This window comes from Rhodnius prolixus, unplaced genomic scaffold, assembly GCF_049639745.1.
Source record: "Rhodnius prolixus isolate KJV_2025 unplaced genomic scaffold, Rpr scaffold_4, whole genome shotgun sequence".
NCBI lineage: Eukaryota > Metazoa > Arthropoda > Insecta > Hemiptera > Reduviidae > Rhodnius > Rhodnius prolixus.
Genome location: NW_027411614.1, coordinates 23,882,893 through 23,901,391, shown reverse-complemented (window position 1 = coordinate 23,901,391; position 18,499 = coordinate 23,882,893). Strand labels below are relative to the sequence as shown.

The 18,499-nt window shown below is 33.1% G+C and overlaps 1 protein-coding gene across 12 annotated transcripts in view; it reads left to right on the top strand.

Annotated features, from left to right (window-relative positions):
• Window positions 1-18,499, top strand: part of LOC141455712 (pseudouridylate synthase RPUSD2-like) — an 880,316-nt gene that overhangs the window by 844,116 nt on the left and 17,701 nt on the right. For 11 of the 12 annotated variants that reach the window (XM_074130995.1, XM_074130994.1, XM_074130993.1 and 8 more), the window contains one exon: window positions 7,354-7,441. In XM_074130995.1, the coding sequence (XP_073987096.1) occupies window positions 7,354-7,441 (88 nt within the window). Of the gene's footprint in view, window positions 1-7,353; window positions 7,442-15,665; window positions 15,754-18,499 lie in introns of all 12 variants that reach the window. The other variant, XM_074130991.1, reaches the window with a different exon arrangement.

Here is an 18,499-nt window from a genome sequence, read left to right as displayed (position 1 = left end):
TCTACATCATATTCCTACTATTGTAATTATTTCAAATGGTATAATGATTTTCTTGTCCAAATTTGTGTAAATTCTCTAAATATAAATATATATATGGCTTTTAATTTGGCTTTCAACTGCTCTTCTGGCTTATTTCCTGAATATTTTTTAGTTGATTCTTTTTTAAATTTTATCTTCTAATAATAACCACCACCACATAGTCTCTACAATTTAAATTTATTAAAAAAAAAAAATTACTTCGGCCGTAAGCCGTTCATAATGCTCTCTCTATAAAAATAGACTTTTTTGAACTATACATATGTACAATACATCGAGATTTCTAAATGAATCGATATGGTTTCTTGTACTTTTAACACAATTCAAAACAATCACTAACTAATACTCGGACTTTCTGTTCTCCTTTTATTAAGTAAAGTAAAGTAATCGCCTATTTTTTCAGGCGGGGCTTAACGTCCAACTACCAATTAGGTGTCGTGGACGGAGGCGACTAGGCAAACATACTTTACTGTAAATTTCTTTTATTTACCATTAAATAAGATCCAAGGCCTAAGACCGGGAATCGAACCCAGTACCTCAATGCATATTAGCTTCGTAGGTCTCGCCTCTAACCTCTCGGCTAAAAGAGGCGCCTAGTTCTCCTTTTATTATTTTATAACAAAAAACTGTATCGGCGTTTCCTATAAGCCGCGAGCGTTTCCCATAATCCTCCACAAGCCCTAAATTGGGCAATTTTTCGTTTCACTGGCCACTTAAGGCTGTACTTAAGGCTCTTTAAGTTTCGCTCTTCTATCTCTAAGGGCATCAGGTACAAGAAGCAAAGTAATCCTGCCTTTACTTGAAGTAGCCTACAGGAATGTCCGTACTAGGCTTTACTTTCGTATTTAATTTAGATTTTGTAGGCCTATGAGTATAAAATATCCTTGGGCGCCTCTTGTTGTAAAATCACTTAGCGAAATAAGTCCAACATACACCATTTTGATGATAGGGCTACCACCACTGATCATTTTACCCACATAAAACTTTATTGATTTAGCTGAAATATCTTAGCTAATAAACTTAATGTATACGTATTTATTAGTACTCTTCAGCAAAAGTCAAGTTTTAAAAGAGGTAGAAGTTCTGCCTGAATTCTTGCACGTTTATTATGTCTGGTATTAGAAGGAAAATATTTCAATACCGCCAATTACCGTAGAATAATGGGATAAAGGGTTGAAACCCATTAGGCTATCAGAATTTTTTGGGATAGAAAGGATGCAATTTTATGGTTTACTGCAGTTGATTGATGGACTGATCGGTATATGAGATATTGGGATGCGAGAATGTCATCCTCAACTATTGCATTCTTCGCTCATCTAAAAATACTTGAGTTCTTGAATTTGCCATTATTTCTTAGAACACTTAATCTTTTAGCTTAATTCAACTCACTCTGAGCTTTACTTTGGATTCAAAACAGAAGAGACCCCCATAGGTTTCGATGAAACGAAATCCCTTTTTTTTTTAAATTTCATTTTAAGTAAAACAGAAAAAAATTGTATAGCTAAATTGAAATCAATCTATGACTGGGGTAACTCAGAGCTATTTAAGATACATAAGCTACAATTTATTCAACTTAAAAAACGACTAAGCTATTCAAATTTCGCTAAATAGTCCAAAAACGAAGTTTTGTCTGAAGAAGCTATTTGCGACTTCCAAATAAGACTACTAACTCTAATGTTACTTATAATTTGGGCCCCGATTGGTAGACGTAAAGCCCGCCGAATAAATAGCCATTCTTAAACTTACGATTAAATTTCTGCATTCTCATACCAAATTGAATTATTAATATCTGTTTATTTGTTTTTGTTACTTTAAACATAGACTTTAGGTCTAATGCCCAGTTCGATGGGTTAAACGAATAAACTTGTAAGTATGCCAAAAGTGCACAATACTAGTAAAGTTTCATGAATATGGAATTTATGACGTACAGCCAAAAAGATAAGTATGCCAGTTGGTTATGAAAAACCCTTCCTCTCCAAAACTTTCATCTATAAATTTTAACCTTTATGGTTAAGCCCCTTTCATAATGTATTTAGGGATAAGCCGTTTTAGATTAACTTTACCGCCTTTAATATAGATCACATAAAATGAACACTAACTTGCAGTGATTTTACTTATATAATTTAGATGAAGCTTTATTGTAGAATGGAGTAAAATACCTGAAGGATTAAGCATGTTTATATTCTGTTCAGTGCCATGACATTTTTTACATTTTCTACAAACATTGCTATCTCAAAGTCGAGATCTAAAAAATTGTTTGCTGAATGTCCAGAATGAAATATAATTTCTCTACTGATTAAAGCCAGAATGCTAAACAACTTATCCTCAGGGCAATGAAACCATTTCTTCGACTTCCTGGCGACATGAGATCGACGTAAACTCAATTTCAAAAGATGTGTACGAAAGCATGGATATATTTTAAGACGGTGATAAAAAATACATTTTTTTTATTTAATTACTCGTATTAATCCAGCCAATCAGTGTGGAAATAATATTTGTTTCTATTTGGACAATAGAAATTTCTATTTTTTTTGGAATACCAATCTGCAATCTCTGCGTTTTTTTAGTTTAAGACCAGCTTTTAACTTTTTCAATTTTTCTCTTCTTATAAGAACAATTTCTTTAAACTAATGAAGCACACTCCTCACGAACGCTTAAGTAAATTAATAATTCAATATTTTTTTGTTTGTAGTTTAGTATTGTTTACACTGTTGAATCACATCAATGTTATTGATCACAGTAATGTTTATTAAAAAGAACATATATTTCGCAAATTGCACCTAGAAAGAAATACTATAATTTTCTTTTTTGTAGTTCTGTAATTTGTGTTGATTTTTTCGGTTACACAATGGCTTTTTGTTTTTAACTTTATGACCTTTATTTTTCAATTTGGGGTCTAATAAAGATCTAATAAATAGATAATTGAACTTTTAAAATGGAATTACAATGACATTATTGTAATGTTGATAATAAAAAAAACTTTTATGGCAGTAGTAATTTGTACTCAAAATGTTCTTAGAAAGGAGAACGTTCTAGCATTTCTTCTGTTTATCTGAATATTTCAGTATGATTCTATAAATCCATTGGAGCTGGAATTTCTTGGCTCAGAAAATCTGAGTAGTTATTTTATTAAGTCAATAGATATAAATGTAACTGTGAACTATATCTGAATATGTGTAAACCATTTTGGAATGCAATTTAAAATGGTATAATTACGCGCTATTACAAACTTATAAATATAGGATATTTTAGAATCACTGATTTAATTTATTTCTAATTGGTGAAGCGTCCATTTTGAGTTCACTAATAAAAGTATATTTAAAAATTTGTTAACTTCATTTTTATCATTTAAATAAGGTTATTTTAGGATCCCAGTTTAATAATCCTTGCGTAGAGGTAAAAAAAAAAAAAAAACAGTAACGTAGCCTCAGAATTGAATATTATTAAAAAGTTGCACAAGATTTTTTAAACCTTGTATCTCTAGCTTAATTTGAAATGTAACTTAATAAGAAAATGGTGTAGACATCTTCTTAAAACTATCAAGTTTATTAAATTTTAAATAAAAATTTGTGTATTTTTAAAGAATTCTTTGAAATAAGAAGTCTTAAAACTAAGCTCTGATTGGATAAATAATTCCTATTTAGGTGTTAGAAAATTTGGATTAGAAACCGATTGCAGCGTTTTAACCAATTTAATGACTGAATGAGAAGGAAATTTCAAATTTAATGTATAAAATACGAGGGTCGTTTGAAAAGTTCGTGCAAAGTCAGAGAGATAGCACCACTGGCGCGTATCGAGGTTATGTTTAGTTAGTAGCATCTCTTGGAAGAACACACACCAAGTTTCAGCCAGATCGGTCTATTTCTTTGTGTTTGGCATTCGTTTGAATCGAGGAAGTCGAGTGATTTTCAAAAAATGGACGAAAAAGAATTTCGTGTGTTGATTAAACACTACTTTATGAAAGGCAAAACGCCTGAGGAGACTAAAGAGAAGCTTGATAAACATTATGGTGACTCTGCACCTTCGTTTAGAACAGTTTATAAGTGGTTTCAAAATATGGGCACAAGTGACGCTGAACGTTCTGGACGCCCTGTTGAGGTTACTACTCCAGAAATCATTGATAAAATCCATGATATGGTGATGGATGACAGAAGAGTGAAGGTGCATGAGATTGCTAGTGCTGTGGGCATCTCGAATGAACGGGTACATAATATTTTGCATCAACATTTGGACATGACAAAGCTATCCGCAAGATGGGTGCCGCGATTGCTCACGCTTGACCAAAAACGAAATCGTGTGAAGTGTTGCAAGGACGGTTTGCAGCTGTTCCAGAAGAATCCGCAGGACTTTAAGCGTCGTTTCGTCACTGTGGATGAAACATGGATACATCACTACACTCCTGAAACCAAAGAACAATCGAAACAATGGGTTACCAAGGGGGAATCAGCGCCAAAAAAGGCGAAGACCGTTCCTTCGGCCGGAAAGATTATGGCGACTGTCTTTTGGGATTCACAAGGAATAATCCTCATCGACTATCTGGAAAAGGGTAAAACTATTACAGGTGCATATTATTCATCGTTATTGGACCGTTTGAAAACCGAGCTGCAAGAAAAACGCCCACGATTGGCCCAGAAAAAAGTCCTTTTCCATCACGACAACGCACCAGCTCACACCTCAGCAGTTGTGGTCGCAAAATTAATGGAAATAGGGTTCCAACTCGTTTCACATCACCCCTATTCTCCAGACTTGGCTCCCTCGGACTACTATTTGTTCCCCAATATGAAGAAATGGCTGACGGGAAAAAGATTTTATTCAAACTAGGAGGTGATTGCAGAAACGAATGGCTATTTTTCAGACTTGGACAAATCCTATTATTCGGAAAGGATCAACAAACTAGAGCAGCGTTGGACGAAGTGTATAAACCTAAAAGGAGACTATGTTGAAAAATAAAAAAGGTTTGCCCCCAAAAATTAAGCAGTTTTTATTTTTGCACGGACTTTTCAAACGACCCTCGTACTTCGATGCTAGCATTAATAACTGCAGTATCCTGATCTATCCAAAATATCAGTTTGGTTACTTCCTTTATTTTGCAATCCTTTTCTTTTTCCTGAACATTTAACTATCCTGGTAATCTAAAAACTTTTCCACAAACACCTTGATATAATAATCTCAAACACAAATTCAAATGTTAATCAAATTGCATTATTTTCTCTGGTCTGCAAAGCTCAATAGTAGTTTGGTTTTCTTCCTTGATATTGTAAGGTAAACTATTTATTGCTGCCAATTATCTTTTCTCTGATTGCCATTAGCTTTTTCTTGAGTACCAGTGGTTTAGCAAGTGATTACCAAAGTTTAGAAAGTAAAAAAAAAACAGTGCTGTTATTGACTGATTAATTCGCAACCATCATTTGGCTACATAAATTGCAAATATTGTACTGAATGTGAATCTTTTAATAAAAAGTACTAAATGCAATAATGTTGGGCGTAGCTACTCTTTGGCTCTAGGGCTGAGCCTACCCAAAATACTTTTCGAAAGAAGAAAAAAATGTTATTATTACTTATATTTCAGAATACAAATGTAGTTTCGTTTTAAACAAATAATAATTAATTACGCGCTTTAGGAATAAACGGAAGCCTGAAATTTTAAGTATTAATCCAAAAGATGGCGCTTTATGCAGCCTCTTGCACTTATGGTAGTTCTTAGCTAGATTCTGATGCTAGCATTGAGGGTCCGATCGGCTACCTCCGGAGTTGCCCAAGAAAAGAGGCGTGTTTTGATCACACTCTCGTTTTAAATTGAAAAACATTTTCTGCTTTCTTGCTTTTATTGTTATTACAATTGTTTGTTTTTTATTTTGTAGATGTGGTGAGGTGGAAAACTAGTCCTTACTGAATCATTATATTATTTGTGCATGACGTAAAATCTTAGCCCTCTCAATAGGAACTAAAATTTAGCGGATACATTACAGGATCCATCTGTCTTCACTAACTAAACAAGAAAAATGGCCTAAAAGACCTTTCACAATGAGATATCTTCCACTTTGTTTTCATAAACTATATTTTGTATGGTATATACAGGATGACCAGAGTTATATGCTCCACCCACTTTTTTTTTAACGGCGGGAAATTTCGAAAAAATAAAAAACACGTATTTAATCATTTTTAGTCTAGTTTATTTTCAGGGATTGACCCATTTTTTTAAACCCCTGTATCTCGAGATACAGCATACAACTTTGTTTTTTCAAGTGGAACGTTATATTTTTTTTGCATATTTTTATAGTATTGGAGATCCTAAAAAAAACAAAAAAAAAGTTTTTGAAATCGGTTCGGTTTTTCAATAGTTATGGTAATTTAAAACATGAAAAACAAATTTCAGTTTATTGTCAAAATTACGTTATTTTTTTTAAGGAATCTGTTCAAATACTACAAAAATATGCAAAAAAAAACTATAACGTTCCATTTGAAAAAACAAAGTAGGATGCTGTATCTCGAGATACAGGGGTTTAAAAAAATGGGTCAATCACTGAAAATAAACTAGACTAAAAATGATTAAATACGTGTTTTTTATTTTTTCGAAATTTCCCGCCGTTAAAAAAAAAAGTGGGTGGAGCATATAACTCTGGTCACCCTGTATACTATATGATTTAGATGAGTCCTTTATTTGGAAGAGTTAGTTGGGAATGATATAACATTGAAGATTTGTCCCGGGTGCAGACTACTCTGATAGAATCACATTGCCACTCTGCTGTATTACAAAAAATTAAAATGAATTTTTTTAAGGGAACTGCCTAAGCCTCCATTGCCTAAATTGAGGTCATTTAATCTAAATTCACGCAATGGGTTTCCTTTTCAGTTTTACCCTGGCAGCCATATTTCATTAACTTTCTGAGCATATGATTAAGTTACGTTTCTCAAGTTAAGTACTTTTAGAGAACCTTCATTATCTCAACATACTTCTATCCAATCTAGCATTGGTTCATTGCTCGTCTTGTCGACTAAAATAGAATTGCAACTTTAATGGTAATTTTTAAATCTATGATTTTTTTATTGTAGCTTTCTTATTGCAAATTACAAACATGATATCATGAAAATGCAATAATTACATCCAAACAATCTTCTATATGTTAAACTTAAATGTTATCACATTTTGTTTTCAAATGAATTAAAAATTTTTTTTTTGGCAGTTATTGTTTAATAAAATGGACGCTTCACCACGAATCACTTTTATTGTTTGGTATATTATTTAGAAGAGAGAACAATAAACTGTGATGTGTAGAACAAGTATTTTGGAGTGTTGGTTGCATGTTTGTGTTGCAGGCACGAGGTGCCCGTCACCGCAGAACCGATCACCATTGTCCACATGGACGAAGATGTTGTTGTCGTTAACAAACCCGCCTCTATCCCAGTAAGTGGCAGCGAGACGCCCGCTCTTTCTCTCATAAATAACATTTCAAAATATATTCTTCTTTTTGCTATATAACTTCGGTGATGTATTTGTAAGGAAAATTGGAAATTTAGGCTCTTTGTATTTGTTCTACTATTTTTGATGACCTAAATTGAATAGAATTCGAACATTTCCTCGTTTTATTCGCTAAATATTTGATTTTTTTTTTTTCTAAGTCATTGTTAAAAGCGATTTATCTTTTTATTAACGTTTTTATAACTTCTTGTGTAAACTCCAAGTAAAAAGAAAAATATATTTTGTTGTTTTTCACGTTTTTTAATTAGCAATTTTTGATTTTGAAAAAGGTTATGAAACACATTGTCTTTGTAAACAGTATTTTGAAATGGATAATTCAATACTCAGTTACTGTAGAACTTTAACATTTTTGGACTTTATGTAAGGAAAAACGGTTTTGTTCAGAATTCAAATCATTTTCCTTTAGAATAGCATCAAAAAATAGAATCATGTAAAATGCTCGTGAATCGACAAGTTTAAGCTCTAAGCAGTGTATTTCGAAAAGTCAGTTTTTTTTTAAATATTAATTTCTAAAGAAGACCTCTAGCGTAAAGATAAAAAAATGGGAGCCACACTTTAGTAACTAAGGATACTTTGCAGACGCCAAAAAAACATTGCAGAAGTACCCTGTTTAGTACCCTACACTTCCAACCAAAATCACCTTAAACAGCATCAAAGGTTTATCTTTTATTGTAGTTTCTCCAAATAAATTGAGGTTCATTTTTAAATAGATCAAAACTTACCTAGTTACTATGAAACTTCAGCCCAAATCATGGTGAATTAATACAGATAAGATACTGAAGAAATCGCTGCAGGTTTTCTGTAGTGGTTAATTTTGGGTACGCGTTATTTTCCAATTATTGCTACTCTTTACCTTGATCTTTCGGTTTGCTCTCATCCTGATGATGTGGCCTTCTATACCACAGCATCTATGGCGGACAGAACTGCCAATTGTCTTTTTAAAAACATTTTCTAGCTCTTGGAATTCAGAATAATCGCTGGCAAAACCGTGGAAATACTTTAAATCGAGTGTAGGTCGTATAACTGTGAAATATCTAGGGGGTAACTCTAGACCGCAAGCTGATTATCGCTCCCCCTCAACGTGAAGGAACAGTCTTAACTGAGGCAAGGCAGCTCCATGATCACAGTTTCTCCTCTATTCTCTAAAGGCTCTGAAAATTACTGAAGAAGAATACGCTCTTGCTCCACCAGGTGGTGGGATACCGCCTACCGTATGCCCTCAGATTAGAACCTGGCACTGCCAATAAACAACTAGCTTACGCAAAATAAGTATCTCAGATTAGTCACGTATTCATCGCATTAAAGCTGGATATCCTTGCTGCAGGAGAAGTGCAATATGGTGGAGAAACGTAATTCACCACTTAGCAGAGCTCTTCTTCACATTTACTAGCCCAGGTAACATCTCACTCTGTACCAAGATGGGTGGCTATCTTACTGGAATTGGGTACGAACCCAGGAGGGTGCAAGTGCCCTTATTTAAACTCGTGGCATCCAGCAAAGGCTTCTTGATGCTTCCCCTAATAATTAAACAATAAAGAATTTAATATCCATTTTTAGAAAGATAAGAAGCAGTTATCAACCCCTGAAAGAATTTTGGGTTAATCAAGTATTTTTTTTTGGATTTGTTTGAATAAAATTAAATTTATGAACATTTAACAAAGAAACTTTTTAAAACAATAAAATAGAAACTGAATTGGCTCTGTGACCTCATAACCTTTGTATAACAGCATTATACCTTTCTCTGTAGAAGTTGAGGAAGGATAGAATAGTTATTGGATTGGTGGTATCGGAGGATCAACAGGTGGTGCGGATGTGTTTCTAATAGCGCGCACAATTTGAACATTCAGTACGCATGCGACATTTCCTACCCTATTCTAATGCTCTAGTACTTCATACACCCTGGCAAAGCAACTCTCTCTAAATCTTTCTATATAACATCCATTATTAAAACACCTGCATGATTCTTATATTTACTATTTAGTTTTACCAACTAACATAAATTCTACATTTCCAAAGGATACAAGAAATGGTTTGTATAATCGTACCTTTGATTTATTTATTATTATTATATTGTAAACTTTGTGAATCACACTAATAATATGAATTAAAATAATCTATGCTCTACATGAAATTAATTCAACGCGATGAATAGTTCGTTTATACTGGTTTTTCACTCTATCTCAGAACAGATTTCAATAAAAACATTTATTGAACATTTTCAACCTTGCTAGGGCACAATTAGTAATGCGATTTATGTATAACATACATAGAAGAGTTTAAAGTTTTGGTGGCGAGGTTTAGAGTGTTCAGAAGCAGAAGGAATCTTGAACACTTGTTGCATTGTTTGGTCACTAACATAGAGCGGAGCGATTATGATACGGTGGAAGCCTTTGGACTGCAAAGTTTTGTATGTTCGTTTAGCTATATCGTTTAGTTCCAGTCTGTAAATTCATATAGTTTTGCGAATGGGCAAGGTAGAACCGTCTTTTTTTTTCTGTTAAGTAAATTTTGAGTATTTGTCGAGCAAACTAGCTAGTAGTCTTTTAGTAGTTAGCCTCTAGTTAAACCAATACGACTAATTCTTGTATGGGATATTGAAGAGAGCGTTCAGCGATTATAGGATGATGTATGTGTGAAGAGAAGACTGTCTTCAGCGAAGATGTAGGTGGTTGTAAGGGAATTCGTTGATAATCGGCACTGTATACTGGGTTTCAGAAGTTAAATTCGATTACTTCCTTTAGTAATACCCGCAGTAGATGGAGAATAGGGTAGTGCCTTGGGTTACTTGAAAGTAAGATCTAAGTAATTACAGTGGTCAAAAAAAGTATTCATTCATACACTAAGTTTTCTTACTTTATCTACTGAACTTTTGTTTCTAGGATGACTATTTCTTCAGCACTGAAATCGAAGATAGTAACAATGAATTTAATGCTCTCATTTTCTTTTATAAACATAAAGAATTGAGTAAAAAGCAGAAAAATAAAACCCTATTTCATGGTCTTGTTGGGGGCGACAAATTCGAAAATTGAAATGTTCTTCGAGAAAATAGCTCAGAACCAATTTAAAGAAATCATGGGCAGAAATCACATCTCAAGAGACACTAAACCAGGTGGAATCTATGCCAAGGAGGCTTCAGGCAATTACAAATGCAAAGGGATTGCTTACCAAATATTAGGTCTTTAGTTTTGCGTTAATTATAACATTCAGACTGAGTGTATGAATACTTATTTTGCATACAATAAATTATTTTTCTGCTTTTTTATCAATTCTTTATGTTTATAAAAGAAAATGAGAGCATTAGATTCATTGTTACTATCTTCAATTTCAGTGCTGAAGAAATAGTCATCCTAGAAACAAAAGTTCAGTAGATAAAGTAAGAAAACTTAGTGTGTGAATACTTTTTTTGACCACTGTAGTTAATAAGTGTTTGGTATAATGACTCTTTGTGCAACACTCGATTTAAGGTCGTCCAGATGTCCAAGAAAACTCCTGGCGCAATCCTGGTTAAGGTTTTGGAAATAAACTCCAACCATCCAGTTTCACAAATTTAAAGTCAATATAATTAAAAAAAATTGTGATCTTTTCTTTTCATTTCAAGTTTACTGTAAGTGGAGGTATTGATTCTCACAGTGAGCTCAATTTCATCGCTTCCTTGGCGTCGCCAACTGTTCTATACTTCATCGTTTACAAAGTTACAAGCGCAAATCTTGGAATTACTAATATTCTACTTATCAATTTAGGCATTTATTTGCGATTTCATCTTCAAATAATTTTAAAGTTAATCATAAGTAACGATTATGTGTCTCTAAGCCAGTAAAAAATATCTTCTTGGAGTGTAAATAGCTCCTCTCTGAAGTGCCTTTTTAAAGTTGAAGAAATCGCTTATTGCTGTCTCCTTTAGACTCTTCCGTTCGGATAATTGTGTATTTCACGCTGTGAAGTGTAATACTTGCATCACAGACGATACGCATCCTGGAAAAGTGCACTAAGTTCTACAATTTGTCAAAAAAAACCGGATCTGATACCCTTATTATTACTATTATTATTATTATTGATCTATTTTGAAACGGCTTTTAATGGCCAGTGAAGTAAACTAAAACACAGTTAATCTAAAAATAAATTATTATTTTTTACGGCGCACCCAAAACTTAATTAATCTAATAATTACCTTTATTTATTCTTTAACAAAAGTAAAGCCAAAATAGGTTTGTATTTAAATAAATAGTTGTATTTTATGTATAAATTTATATTTATTTATGCAAAAGTTTGGGTATATTTTGTTTTATATATTTTTCAATTTAAAACTACTAAATATAGAAAAAATTTGATCGTCGATTTGATAACCTGAGATAGTCGAAAGGTTTTTAAAAAATTTTAATTTAATTTAATTATTTATTTCAAAAAAATAAAAAAGGCACAAAAAAGAAATTAGCTTTCGAAATTAGTCGACAGGAACAGAACGATTTGGTTCCTCTCGTTTCAGAAATCTTCCATCATTTAAATATAGTGGTGATAGAGTCTAAGTTGCTGTTAACTTTTATATTGATAAAGGTTCCCAAGTTTGAGGCTGTGGGAATAATTTCAATAGTACATAGAGATGATTGTAATATCCTATTTTATGTTTCGAGAATAGAGATTTTTCGGAAAGAAAGCTGAAAAATGCTAACCAAAGTTCATTTATCACGGAGTACTGCGCTGTAGAATCTAAATAATGCATTAGTGCTCCCGCATTGAATGCAATGTAGCTGTCTGTCTACTTGCGGGGAAAACTTTTTCAAGTTAAATAGCTTTCTGATTACTTGTAGAAATAGTTCTTTTTTCTAAATATCTTTATCAAATTTAAAAAATAGTAAAGTTGGGTATCATTACGAAATATTCATTGATTTTTTCATTATTTTCCTATTTTACAGGGAAAAATTATTTGGTTTTAAAGTTCTTTCAGAAAATGATAACTTATTGGGAATGCTTAAATAAAATTATCGTTTACACTTCAAAGTATTTCCCTAACTTGCAAAGAAATTAGGTTGTGAATGATAATGTCACCTTGTACCCATACTTTTTTTCCCTTAAATGTGTGAATCTGGAAGGAGAGTTAAGCTGAAAGGGCTTTCTTTATCATTCTTCGAGAAGTGCTTTCAAAGCACAATCTTCCAAGACTTATCATTAATAAGTAATAAAGTTACTTGAAGTAAATTTGTGATTTTGGTACAGTTACCTTAAGTGAGCACTTTGCGTGCAATTATTTTCTTAAAGAATATTATTATTCTTTCATAATTTATTTATACGTTTTTGCGCCAAGGGTAGTTCTAGATTACTTTCATGATTTGTTTCTTTGTTTTGGTTCAGATTTTCTACTATTATTGTACTCAATATAATAATGTATAATGTCTCCTTAAGATAAGTGCCGCTGGTTACCTAGCCCTATTAGAACTAATTAGGAACTTTGTGACTAAATCTATTCGGATTTCCACTCACGATAAACATGCTTCCATTTATGAACTAAGCTAAAAGTAATTCTCATTCCGAATTAATCAACCTGCTTTAGCTTGATGATGGTATTGTAAGATTGTAAAAATGGTATCCAATCATTAAGGATATAACTATTATTTGTAGTGAGTTTCTTCAAGGAGAGCTGCTCAGTAGTTTTTGTTAATTGTTGACATAACCTTTCTTTCATGTTGCACGCTTTATTTTTGGTTAAATCAAATCATATTTTTAAGAATTTCTCCTATTCAGCATGTTCAACTCCTAGGATTTTAGGTGAATTGCTTTCCTCCAATTTCTCTTTTATTTTTGATGAGCGGTGGTTGACGTAACTTAAATAAGCAAGGCTTCCTGTGTAGAACAAGGTAGTGATTACAGTAATCCCAATTGTGGCTCTTAGTGAAACGTAAAAGAGGATCTAGGAATTGGCTTTGTCTAACCTGTGGCTACGAATCCTAATTGAATCATCTATTGTGGCTCCTTTAGTTGCCAGTGTTTGTACATAGAATAAGGTCGTCTGTTGAGTGTAATTGATGATAAACTAGAGATGACCTGCGGGTTCGCTAAATCCAAGTAATTTGTACGCAGTAACTATCTCTTCAGGCTCTAGTATATACAAGTTTTCTTTGTATTGATAAAATACCCGAAGGGTCAACAAGAGACTTCTACAAGCTATTGTATTATCTAATCAATTCAATTTTTTAAATAAATATGTTTTATAAAAGCTGACAACTTATAAAGTAGCAAAGAGGATTTACGTCAAGATGTAGCTAGTAAAAGATAGGACAAAACAGCCAACACCACTCAGAACAATAATTGCAGATTATTATGACAATTTTGGGTGGAGAGAGGATGGGCAATTAGCCATTAGCGACCCTAACTTGTTATACTTCTCAATCAGGGACTACATGAACCAGCCTTGATTATATGTATTCCATCTTTATAAACATCCACTACAATGCCTTATCTAGCCAGGCAGGGTGGAGCATAGGGTTTTGGAAATGGTTTGCCATACCTTCTCATCTGTTGACGAAAGGTAAAGGCATTTAGTATACCTTCATCAAAGAAAGTTAGATCATACCATTTCATTGATGATTTTACTAAAAAAGATTGAAATAGTGTACTATATGTCTCTGTTCTGGAAGATTGGAACTTACCTGAGACCACTGTCCTATTCCAAAATAGCAAGTTGCAGTGCAAATTGTACAGTTTGTAAAGTAAAGTAATCGCCTATTTTTTCAGGCAGGTTTTACGACCAACTACTGCCAACTAGGTCTCGTGGACGGAGGCGACTAGCAAACATACTTTACTGTAAATTTCTTTTATTAACCATTAAATAAAATCCAAGGCCTAAGACCGGGAATCGAACCCACAGTACCACAATTCATATTAGCTTTACAGGTCTCGCCTCTAACCGCTCGGCTACCGTGGCACCCGATTGTGCGAATGTAAGTTCTTTAAACAAACATTCCTGCGCAACCTAAAGAAAATGAAGAATTAAGACTAAATTTAATGGGTTCAAATATTTTTTGAAAATTCATTTCAAGCTCAGAATTAAAATAATACTAAACCGATTCATACTTTAAAAAATAAATACATCATGCAGCCATTTTCGTCAAGAAATACAGTAGCCCTACATTTATACTTGCCGATAAATGCATTCTCACAAAGTAACTGCATACAAACTAGACATGTACACACACGCCAATAAATACTTTAAGCGGGATTTCTCGATATTTCTTTTCTTTAAAGTATTTATCCTATTCTAAACTTACTTATCTATTGAAGTATTTTAAGTAAGAGTAAAACCTCCTAATAGAAGAACTTTCTAGGAGTACGAGTATATCGCCTTTATCATGTAGCTGGCTTGTTCTTTCACTTTAAGGATTCCGAGCAAGACCCCTTTCCATTAAGGTTAGCCTTTCTGAGGATATCTCAGGCTTATCGATGGAAAGATGTCTTTTGTGGAACCCTTGAAAGGGCAGTTCTCTGCCTCGCTCAGAATTACAGATCCAAGCCGTTTGAAAATTCTGTACTTTTTTCTTAGTTTTTTTTTAATTTTCTTATTGTTGCAATGAATTTTTCATTTTCTTATAAATAATAAATTAATTGTATTGCTGTAGATTACTAGGATGATTACAATCTATTGTATATATAGTTATTTATGTATGTTTTTAACTTATTTGAAAAACAACTTTGAAGCTTAATAAACAACGGCTAATACTATGGTGTATTAATACTAATTCTTAATGTAGGACATTTCAAAATTCTCCTCAATAGTTATAAAAACTTGTATAATAGCAAAATTAATTGGATAGCAGCATATACTAACAACATTTAAAGCATACTGGTGCGGAACAGTGTTTGAAACACGCATTCTACTTCCATTACTTTTTTACTTCTTTCTTTCTAAATCAATGAATATATAAGTATATACAAATATATATTGTTGTTAGCTGGTGACTAAGCTGGTAGTGGTTTTTTTTTGGAAATTGTTGAAAGATGATTAGTTTTCAAAAAAAGAAAACAAAACAGAAAAAACAAAGAAAATGAATGAAAGGGATGATGTTACAAATTAGCGAAAGGAAAAAAACCCCAAACACAAATCAATAAAAGTTGAGAGTTAAAAGAGTGTAGAAGTGTAGTGGTGTGCTGGTGGTTGCAGGCACGAGACTCCAGTGCTAGCTAAGCCATTGCGTGTCATCCATGTGGACGATGACATTGTAGTCCTGGATAAACCTTGCTCAATCCCGGTGAGTACCTCCGCCTCCCCATTCACAACAGATACATTGCAAATCCCCTTGATTTTTACTTTTTTTATTTTCTTTTTAAATCCCTTTCTTTCCTATTTTGAAATAAAGAGATGAAAGTGTGATGCATCTATGATTGTCATAGGCGTATGTTTTTTTTTCTGCAATCGTTAAATAATGGGTCAGTTATTGTACTGGAATTTCATGAAAGAAGTTCAAATGTAAAATTTCTGTTTTTGCACCTATTTTTTGGGTGCACCTAATTAGGAAATACCTAATTAGAGAATAGGGAGAATTAGGAAATTCTCTCTTTTACAATAATTTTTTAAATTGATGTAATTTTTATAAAATGTTATAGATGGTTAAATTTAATATTAATGAATATACAGGGTGTCCCAAGCTATATGGATAACGACTTTTTCTCGGAAACTGAGATAGCTAGAAAAAAACTAAAAAATACGTGTCCCCTTAGTTTTTTGTTAGACATCCAAATTTACTTTGTAATTTTTTTTCGGTGCTTCCAGAAGCGAGATACAGGCACCAACTTCATTTTTTCAAATGGGAAGGTGCGGTTTTTATTTCAGAAATAGATTCCTCTATTTTTTTTAAGAAAAATTTACTTGAACGGTTTTTTTCTGTGAGCGATATTTTAGAAGTTATGAATGAAAACATGATTCTTATAAGAAATGTCAAAATGATATTATAACGGTTTTTTTGATTGAATAAGAAGAAAAGTACTATTTTATTATAAATTTTACTCCTCATTAATATTACAGATCATGCTCGAAATGGCCTCCACCATTAGAGATGCATAGACAAGCACTTTCCTGCCAATTGCCCCTTACTGCCAAAGAAATAGATTCGGCTTTAACCGACTTAAACGTATCTATTATTCTCTGCTTTTGTTCATCTAGAGATGCCAACCCGGCTTGATTCTGATGCACCTAGATTTAGAAATGCTTTTAGATAAGCAGAAATAAGGAAAGAAAGAAAAAAGTTATGAATAATCACCTTGTTTTTGAGGTATCCCCAAAGGAAATAGTCCATAGGTGTCAAATCCGGTGAACGAGGTGGCCACTGAATAGCCCTCGTGATGGATATAACGCCATCAGGCATGTAAAGAGATATCTCGATAGGCAATTTGATGGGCGTGTTATATCCATCACGAAGGGAATTCAGTGACACCTCGTTCTGAATTTGACACCTATGGACTATTTCCTTTGGGGATACCCAAAAAACAAGGTGATTATTCATAACTTTTTTCTTTCTATTCTTATTTCTGCTTATCTAAAAGCATTTCTAAATCTAGGTGTATCAGAATCAAGTCGGAATTGCATCTGTAGATGAACTAAAGCAAAGAATAATAGATGCCTGTAACTTGGTTAAATTCGAATCTATTTCTTTGGCAGTAAGGGACATTTGGCAGGAAAGAGCATTTCTATGGTGGAGGCCAGTTCGAGCATGATCTGTAATATTAATGAGGAGTAAAATTTATAATAAAATAGTACTTTTCTTCTTATTCGATCAAAATACCGTTATAATATTATCATTTTGACATTTATTATAAGAATCATGTTTTCATTCATAACTTCTAAAATATCGCTCACAGAAAAAAACCGTTCAAGTAAATTTTTCTTTAAAAAAATAGAGGAATCTATTTCTGAAATAAAAACCGCACCTTCCCATTTGAAAAAATGAAGTTGGTGCCTGTATCTCGCTTCTGGAAGCACCGAAAAAAATTTACAAAGTAAATTTGGATTTCTAACAAAAAACTAAGGGAACACGTATTTTTTAGTTTTTTTCTAGCTATCTTAGTTTCCGAGAAAAAGTCGTTATCCATATAGCTTGGGACACCCTGTATACTGATGGACAAAATTAGAGCACCACTCAGTTTTTGTTTAGTTAAAATTAAATAAATTATCTTCCGCTTTTGTTTTTGACGTACATCACTTGTCTAAAGCGATTTAGGGAGACAAGAGGTCATTCAAGAAGAGATGTTCAGCAGAAAGAGAGACGATAGGTACATCCGGCACCTAGCTTTGCGAAACAGGAGTATAACGGGAAATGAGATAAAAAGTCTCATAAGGCAAGTCCGAAATGTTTCCATCTCCAGTAGGACTGTTAGAAGAAGACTTAATGAAAGTAACCTTAGAGCCAGACATCCTGCTCGTGGCCCTCTCCTTACCACAGTTCACAAAATGACCAGGCTTCAGTTTGCACGTGAACATGTGAATTGGACTTTAGACAACTGGAAGAGAGTTCTCTTTACAGATGAGGTGAGAGTAGGCCTAAATTCTCCAGATGGCCGTAGTTACAAATGGCTTATTTTTTCAGCCAACAATATTTTGAAAGTCCAAAATTTGCACAAATTGGAAATAATTAAAAAAATAAGGGTGGTGCGTTAATTTTGTCCATCAGTGTAATTTTAAATTTAAAATTATAATTACTTAGTCTAACATCACGATGCTGTGAGTAATTCCACGCGATACTGATGAATATTTTTTAAAAAATACTCCTCCATAAGTAATTCAACAGCAGAAAACTGTAAAATAATATTCTTAACACGTTCCGTGTCATGGGAACCACCGGTGGTACAAGCAGTCATATTTATTTAATGCGTTGAAAACATATTTTGACAAATGTAATTCTGTAAAATATATTTCTACCCAAAAAAATGAGGCATTACACAAAATGGATTACAGAACAAAACATGTAAGTTTATTTAATTGTTATATATACATACAATAAT